Source organism: Malus sylvestris, chromosome 7 (genome assembly GCF_916048215.2).
Source record: "Malus sylvestris chromosome 7, drMalSylv7.2, whole genome shotgun sequence".
NCBI lineage: Eukaryota > Viridiplantae > Streptophyta > Magnoliopsida > Rosales > Rosaceae > Malus > Malus sylvestris.
Window position 1 is genome coordinate 13,072,499 of NC_062266.1, and position 8,562 is coordinate 13,081,060.

The window sequence follows — 8,562 nt, forward strand, 5'->3', positions numbered from 1 at the left end:
TGGAAAGCTCTTTTGCACTCATCATCCTATTTGTCTCGATGTGCCATCTTTATTACTTTGAAGAAAGACTTGGATCGATTAGTAGACCACAAAAATAAGCGGTTGAGCGCAGCTGTTCGTTCGGTCAAGTTGACGATATGGTATGATTGCTGCTTGCCCTTTACCATGATGTCGTCGACGTAAACCTCCATGGTTACTATAATTTTCTTCTTGAACATCATGCTTACTAGTCGTTGGTAAGTGGCTCCCGCGTTCTTGAGGCTGAATGGCATGACTTTGTAGTAGTAGGTACCTCACCCAATCTTAAACATAGTTTTCTCCTTGTCGAGATCATGCATGGTTATTTGGTTATAGCCAGAGTATGTGTCTAAGAAACTGAGCAACTGGTTCCCGGAAGTTGAATCTACTAGTAGATCGATTCGGAGAACTAGATAAGGATCCTTTAGGCATGCTTTGTTGAGGTCTGTGTACCCTACGCATCTTAACATTCTTGTATGAGCTGAAGAATCTGTGAGAAAAATAAACCCTAGTAATCTTGTAGAGGAAGAAAGAAAGCTCAATTGTATTTCTCTGATCTTCTGTTTTTACATACACACTGACTTAACAGAAAAAGAAAAGAATATAAAGCCTATTTATACCACATATCAAAAGTAGCTTATCTCTAAAGCTAGTGCTAATGTGGCAATTGCCTTATGTGGCACATGTATATCCAATACCCCCCCTCAATCTTAACTGGGATACCCCAGATTAAGATTGTGACAATGTCGAAGAAAATCGAGGCCATGTAAAGCCTTGGTAAGTATATCTGCGATTTGGTCTTGGGTAGGCACATACTGCACATCTATATCTCCTTTTTGAACACGCTCTCGGACAAAGTGAAAATCTGTTTCTAAATGCTTGATCCTTGAGTGATGAATAGGATTCAAGCTCAATGCAATGGCAGATTGATTATCACACAGCAAAAGAGGTGGATTGGAAACAATAGCACACAAATCACACAATATCAATCGAATCCATGCAATATCAGCAGCAGCATGTGCAAGAGCTTTATATTATGCTTCGGTGGAACTGCGAGAAACAAAACTTTGTTTCTTGGATTGCCAGGAGATGGGATTGGCACCAAGATAGACCACATAACCTGTGATAGACCGTCTAGTATTAACATCAGCAGCCTAATCAGAGTCACTATAACCTCTGATATCAATCCCACTACCAGAAGTAAAAGTCAATCCACATTTCATTGTGCCTTGTAAAAACCGAATAATTCGCTTTACCAAACCAAGATGAACATCAGTAGGAGCATGCATAAATTGACACACAGTATTAACCGCAAAAGCAATATCTGGCCTTGTAAAAGTTAGATATTGCAATGATCCAACAAGGCTTCTGTACAAAGTAGGGTCTGTCAACAATTCCCCTTCAGCTACCAAAACAGAACTATGAGGCTTGCAAGGAGTAGCACATGATTTACAATTATCCATGCCTGCTTTATGAATCAAGTCCTTAATATACTTCTCCTGATGAACAAACATAGCACCATTGGACTTGTATTGGATTTGCAAACCCAAAAAATATGTTAATTGACCCATGTCCGTGAGAGAAAAACACCAGCAAGATCATCAATAACATATTGAATTAAAGTAACATTGGAGCCTGTAAGGATTATATCATCGACATAGAGAAGTAGTATAACCACATCAGTACCCACTTGTTTAACAAAAAGACTGGAATCTGAGGAAGAAGTATGAAAACCCACGGCTGCCAAATAACCTGTAAATTTAGAATTCCATCTCGGGGAGCTTGCTTAAGCCCATACAAGGACTTAACCAACTTACACACATGTGTTGGACACTGAAGATTGACAAACCCTGAAGGTTGCTTCATGTACACCTCCCCATTTAACTCTCCATGTAAAAAGGCATTTTTCACATCAAGTTGTCAGAGAAACCATTTATAAGTTGTAGCCAATGCAAGAATCATCCGTACAATTGTGTGCCGAACCACAGGACTAAAAGTCTCTGTATAATCCAAGCCTTTTTCTTGACTAAAACCCTGAGCAACAAGTCGAGCTTTATACCGAGAAATAGTCCCATCATGTAGAACATGTCGAGAAAGAAAGAACTTGTGTGTCAATTTGTAAAGCAAATAGCTCCTTTATAACCAGAAAAGTAACCTAGAAAAACACATTGAGTGGATCTTGGTTGAAGCTTGTGATCATTGTATGGCCTGAGATAAGGATAAATGGCTGAGCCAAAGACTTTTAAAGATGAAATCTCTGGTAAAGTGTGAAACAACTTCGGAAAAGGTGAAACCCTACCAATAGTCTTGCTAGGCATTCGATTAATTAAAAACACCGCATGTGCCACAGCATGATACCAAAACTTATGGGGAAGACTAGCAGCTGTCAACAAAGTAATAGCAGTTTCTATGATGTGTCGATGTTTTCTTTCCACTAAACCATTCTACTGTGGTGTATATGGACAAGAAATAAAATGAACAATACCATGATTAGCAAGATAATCCTTAAATGCAGTGCTCAGAAATTCTCCTCCTCCATCAGATTGTAACACCTTAATCTTTATGTTAAATTGATTCTCAACATAGGCAAAGAACTTGGCAAATGTACCAAAAACCTCTGATTTATTCATTAATGGAAAGAGCCATACAAACCAAGTTGCTTCATCTACAAATGACACATAATATCTGAAGCCTTCTATAGATGCTATTGGTGAATGACCCCAAATGTCACTATGAATCTTATGAAAAGGAATCTCAACTCTATCTAGTCATTCAACAAATGGTAATCTACTCATTTTACCACTAAAACAATGAGAACAAGGTTGATCCGGTACATCATGACTAAAAGAAATATTTGAACTTCTAAGCATAGCTGTCAAGACATCATTAGAAGGAAGTCCAAGTCTGTGATGCCACAAAGATGACATAACTGCTTTGCCAACAAATGCAGAACAAGAAGAATCATCTGGAGTCAACACCTTGGGAAATAGATGGACAGGAATGCAAAAAAGCTCACGATTGTTACTCTTTCCTTGGTAAAGAATCAGCCCCGTTGCTTTGTCCTGCACATAGAACTGAGTATCATCACAAATAAACCAACTATGATTGTCTTTACAAAACTGCTGAACATACAACAAATTGACTGTTAACATCGGCACATGCAAGACATTTCGAATGTTGGAAATGTGCCCTAAAACCAATCATATGATGATACTTTACGGACATTTCACAAAGTTAAACTAATGTAGTTTAAATATAAAGGGCAAAGATTATTGTTTGAGCCGTCTCATATAAATGTTATATGCTTAAACGATAAATCCAAGGAATATGTGATTGGGAGAATGCAATCTAAAGAAGTTAGATTCATGAGACCATTTTTCGTAGACACATCCTAAACGTTCCTGATCATAGGATTGCCAATTGGGCATTGACAATCCGTTAAGATCAGTACGTGCTGTGTCTTCTCTCAAGGAGAGTGACTAGTCTCGAGTCATTGGTGTGTGTGACATCAAGACAAGTACGTAGGTGCTCAATAGAGAATGAGTTCACTGAACACGATCAACGAAGAGTTCTCATATTCATATCACATGAGAACTCATGGTTGGGATAATGCAAAGTAGTCATTTGACCTGAGGCATCACAGTTGTCTTGTGGTTAAGTCCTTGATCTTTGATTATGTCAAAGTCACCCCATCCCCGGGTGTCCATGGCATCGTTGGGGTTAAGCCACTTAGCCATGGAGGCAATTGAATGCGCAACAAGGGATATCTAACCTTCAAACCATTTGGGGGAGAATACTCTATGATATGATTGAAAATCTCTAATCAGAGTATGAATGAGATTTAGGAAGGCATTCCAAATCACATTCAAGGTAATCATATAAGTAAATGAATCACATTGGATAGTAGACATGAATAAACTATCAAACCAAACAATGTGGTCAAGAGTATTGTATTAGAGAAAGACCGTATTGCATTTGTAATCCTAAACTGAATAGGTTCTCCACCTCTTCTGATTAGCTTGGGTAACCATGATATGCTGCTAGGTGTCACTCATGGTTTGTGGAAGCCCTAAACGTGTATAATCACTAAAGGGAGAATTGAAAGTAAGTTTCAATTCACAATCGGTTTGAAAGAGTTTTAATCGCCCACTGCCTCACTAAAAGGAACCTAATGGATCGTACACCGTGTAAGGTAAAGATTGAAGAAACAACGGAGATGAGTAAGAATAATTAAATGGTTTAATTATTTATGGCAATGATTAATTAATATGTTAATTAATCAAACGAATAAGTTCGTTAAAAGACCACGGGTTAGTTTTGGGCCTCAAGGCCCAATGGGCTTCGAACGTGAAGCCCATTGACTTAAGTTGTATGACAACTTAATTCACAAAGGCCCAAAATCCCATAAAACCCTTGTGGCCGGCCATGTTAGAAGAATAGATTTTTGGTTCTTTAGGTCACTTATTTGAAGGGACTATATAAAGGACTTTATAGCCTAAATTCATTAAGGGTTTCTTTTGGAGAAAAGATGAGAACACAAAGCTCTCTTTTCTCTCTAAAGAGGCCGGCCACCCTAGAGGAAATTAACTTGCAATCTTGCTTCCTCTAGGTCACTCATTTCTTCATCAATCCATCCTTGGTGTGGAAACTTAAAGGTTCTCAATTTTGGGAACTTGGAGAATCTATTCTTCCATCCAAATCCATGGATCTAAGAAGCAAGGAATGAAGACCCTCTCTTTGGGTGATTAGCCTTTGCTTATGCAAAGAGGAATCTACAAAGGTATAAATTTCTCAACTCACTTTGATTTGAGTTGAGTCTTGGTTCACCAATCTACTAGGCTTTGAATTTCTTGGTTAATGTTTTGTTTTTAAGTGCATGCTAATAGATGTTGCTTAAATGAACATGTTTTCACAAAATCTTCCTTCATCGAAGATATAAAGTATGTGAAGATGTAAGTAAGAAGGCAGTGCCAATGTGATTGACAGTTAAACCATCACCATTGCTAACAACAATTCGTTTATCTCCAGTATAAGGAATAGCTGTATCTAACAGATTAACATTGGGACTCATGTGATGTGAGGCACCAGTGTCAAGAATCCAAGAACCATGACCAGAAGAAGTTTGTGCATTCAAAGCAGGTATATCAGATGAAACATCATGATCTTGAGAACTAGATGAAATAAGAGAAGACTGGCCTTGATTTACAGAAGCTTGAAAATTTGGAGGAACTTGTGGAGTAGTGAAAGAAACCCCTTGATAACCAGAAAGGTCAGGAAACTGAACTGGAGGTGGAACACTAGGATACTGAAACTGAGAAGGATAATCTTGAAAGGCATAATTGGCACTAAGGGAAGGAGGAGGAGGAGCCCCTTGGTAAGCATAGTTACCCCAGTGTCGACAATCAATGGCAATATGGCCCCTCTTACCACAAATCTGACATTCTTGCACAACCGGAGTAGTTTCATTTCTGTACTGACAAGTCACTGCCGTATGTCCTTTCCTTGAACAAATCTGACATTCAGGAACTATATTCGGTCTAGTGGTAGTGTTACCTGACTAGTAATTACCAGATCGATTACCATTGAACTTAGGTCGATAGCCACTTAGGTCGATAGCCACCGTTCCCTTGGCCTCTGTAACCATTACCTCCAGATGAATTGCCATAGTTATGACCAGAAGAATTATAACCACTATGACCAGACTGAGTACTATAGGTATTACCAAAAGAAGTATGGCCATTATTATGACCAAAAGACCTATGTCCATGATTACCAAAATTATTTCTAGGCCCACTAAAAACATTAGCATTATGAGGAGGAAACTGCTGACAAGTCTGAGAAGTTGAGCCACCTGAATTAGAGGAATCAGGAGCAACAAGACCAAAGCCAAAATTGGATGACTGTGGCATCGTAGAATCAGAACCAGTAGAAGGACTGGATGCATGTGAAACTAATTGATATGCAGAATTACCACCAGAAGAAAATGGAACAGAACCATTACCATACATAGCTGCCATGCTGTGAACAAGAGACTGCATCCTAGCTTCTATAATCTTTTCAGCCCCTAAGACTTGAGCCCTGAATTCTTTCAACGAGATAGGTGTATCTCTGGCCAATACCACAGTTCTGATCGTATCAAAGTCAGCAGGTAAACCAGTCAATGCAGCAATAACCAAATCATTGTCTGTAATCTTTTCACCAGCTGCAATAAGTTTGTCTTTAATTGTCTTTAACCTCAACAAAAACTTATCAACATTATCACTTCCTTTCTGAATAGTGTGTAACTCAGCTTTCAAATGATTCACAGTAGCACTCGAGACAAACATATATCTATCTTGTAAGGCAGTCCAAGCTTCATGAGTAGTTTTACAACCAACAACATATTCCATGGCATCATCACTCAAAGTGGCAATAAGAAGACTCAAAAGAGCCATATCAGTTTGAACCCAAGCTTTATATGCAGTACTAATTTCATTGGTAACCCCTAATTAAGGAGTAACAAGAAATTTGGGAGGACAAACTGATTCACCAGTAAAATGATCAAACAAATCATACCCACGAAGAACATAACAGAATTGAAAGTTCCACTTGATGAAATTGTCATCATTCAACTTAATAGTCAACATTCCCAAAAGATTTTCAAGTTTAACCGAGTCAGTCATCATGCGTGAGTAGAAATTGACACCACACAGAAATGGGAACAGAAAAACCCAGAGAAATCTTCTTCCAAAACACAGAATTCAACAACAAGAATCTACAATCTTGATGAACAATTGGTTATCGACCTTAGTTCATCAACCAATATGAAATTAATTGGCATCGGCCTTCAAGAAAACAGTTAAATCTTCTTCCAAACATAGAATTTAACAACAAGAATCTACAATCTTGATGAACAATTGGTTATCGACCTTAGTTCATCAACCAATATGAAATTAATTGGCATCGGCCTTCAAGAAAGCAGTCAAATCTTCAACTTAAAAAAAAAACACAATATGTGATGATTCATCGAGGCATCGACCTTTAACACAGATGAATCCAAGAAATTCGAAAAAAAATTCCCAATTTTTCTTCAATCGAGAGAAAGAATCAAGAAAATCTCACGGAGCAGCGGAAAGAACACACCCAGAATCAATCGCGTAAGCATATCTGGCTCTCGATACCATCTTAACATTCTTGTATGAGCTGAAGAATCTGTGAGAAAAATAAACCCTAGTAATCTTGTAGAGGAAGAAAGAAAGCTCAATTGTATTTCTCTGATCTTCTGTTTTTACATACACACCGACTTAACAGAAAAAGAAAAGAATATAAAGCCTATTTATACCACATATCAAAAGTAGCTTATCTCTAAAGCTAGTGCTAACGTGGCAATTGCCTTATGTGGCACATGTATATCCAATAACGCAAACCCTCAATTTGCCCTTCTCTTTCTTCATTACTAGCATGACGTTGGCAAGCCATACTAAATGTCATACCTCTTCTATGAACCTGACCTCCAGTAGCTTGTCGATTTTTGATTCAATAATTGCCACTCGTTCGGGTACGAAATGTCTTCTCTTTGGATCACTAATTTGGCGGCAACGTCGACGTGCAACTTGTGGCAAGCTATCTTGGGGTCAATGTTGGGCATCTCGAAAAGTGACCATGCAAAGATGTCACTATTTTTTCCTATGGAAGCCGTGAGCCGATTCTAGCAATCTTTTCTGGCTGGTAGGGATCAAGAATGATGTGTTCGGCGTCCTCTTCATGTTTCAATCCTGTCTAGTCTGCTGTCGCGTTGATTTAGGCACCATCTTCTCGATCCGTGTATTGAAATTGCTAATTGGTAACTTTGTCGTCCCTTTAGACCTCGATAACCTTTAGGGGGTAAAGGTCTTCTTCTGTGACTCCTTCAATACTTGCACAGTGTATCGTCGAGATGTGTCCTGGTCAAACTTGATTTCTCCGATTCCTTCTCCTAGGATGCAAAATAGAATGTTTTGATACTTGACGAAAGTTACGACATCCAACTTTATCAACCGAGGTCGCCTTATAATCCTATTGTAGGGAGACGGATCGCTTACTATCGTGAACATCTGTTTTGAGATAACTGCCGGTGTTCACATTTCAAGTGTAATGTTACCGATGGCAGTCAAGATGTATCCTTTGAATTTGGTGAGTATCTTCGCTTGGCGTATGATTGTGTTTTCCAGGCCTATTTTATGAATTACTAAGAGCTGAAGTAGGTTGACTGCACTTTCCTTGTCAACCATCATTATGTCGACTATAGAGTGAGCTAATTGGATAGATATCGTTAATGAGTCGTCGTGTAGGAAGTCAACGCCTTTGGCATTTTGCTTGCTGAAGCCAACGATGGGTCCAGGTTGGTTGTTGCTTGCTTAGACCTAAAAAACCAATATAACTTGCTAGATCTTCCTCTTCTTGGAGTTGTTGGTGGACCCCAAATGCTCAGATTCAGCGAAGATGCCATTGATTTGAACTATCTTGGTTAGCGACTCTTTGTCAGCGTCTATGTTTCTTTTTGGATATGTAGCTTGCTTGTCCAAG

At 38.7% G+C, this 8,562-nt stretch overlaps 2 protein-coding genes across 2 annotated transcripts; both read right to left on the reverse strand.

Annotated features, from left to right (window-relative positions):
* Positions 1-1,172: 1,172 nt before the first annotated feature.
* Positions 1,173-1,589, reverse strand: LOC126630100 (uncharacterized mitochondrial protein AtMg00810-like). The gene has a single exon (XM_050300252.1). It carries the CDS (start codon positions 1,587-1,589, stop codon positions 1,173-1,175), a length of 417 nt encoding a protein of 138 aa, XP_050156209.1.
* A 4,017-nt stretch (positions 1,590-5,606) lies between these two features.
* Positions 5,607-7,412, reverse strand: LOC126630101 (uncharacterized). Its single transcript, XM_050300253.1, has 2 exons — positions 6,927-7,412; positions 5,607-6,803 (listed from the first exon to the last, which is right to left on the reverse strand). Exon 2 carries the CDS (start codon positions 6,450-6,452, stop codon positions 5,607-5,609), a length of 846 nt encoding a protein of 281 aa, XP_050156210.1. The 5' UTR covers positions 6,453-6,803; positions 6,927-7,412.
* Positions 7,413-8,562: the final 1,150 nt, after the last annotated feature.

What these genes read in the sequence shown, in the direction of transcription:
- LOC126630100 (XM_050300252.1), bottom strand. Translation starts at nt 1,589, where the DNA reads ATGGGTCAATTAACATATTTTTTGGGTTTGCAAATCCAATACAAGTCC.
- LOC126630101 (XM_050300253.1), bottom strand. Translation starts at nt 6,452, where the DNA reads ATGGCTCTTTTGAGTCTTCTTATTGCCACTTTGAGTGATGATGCCATG.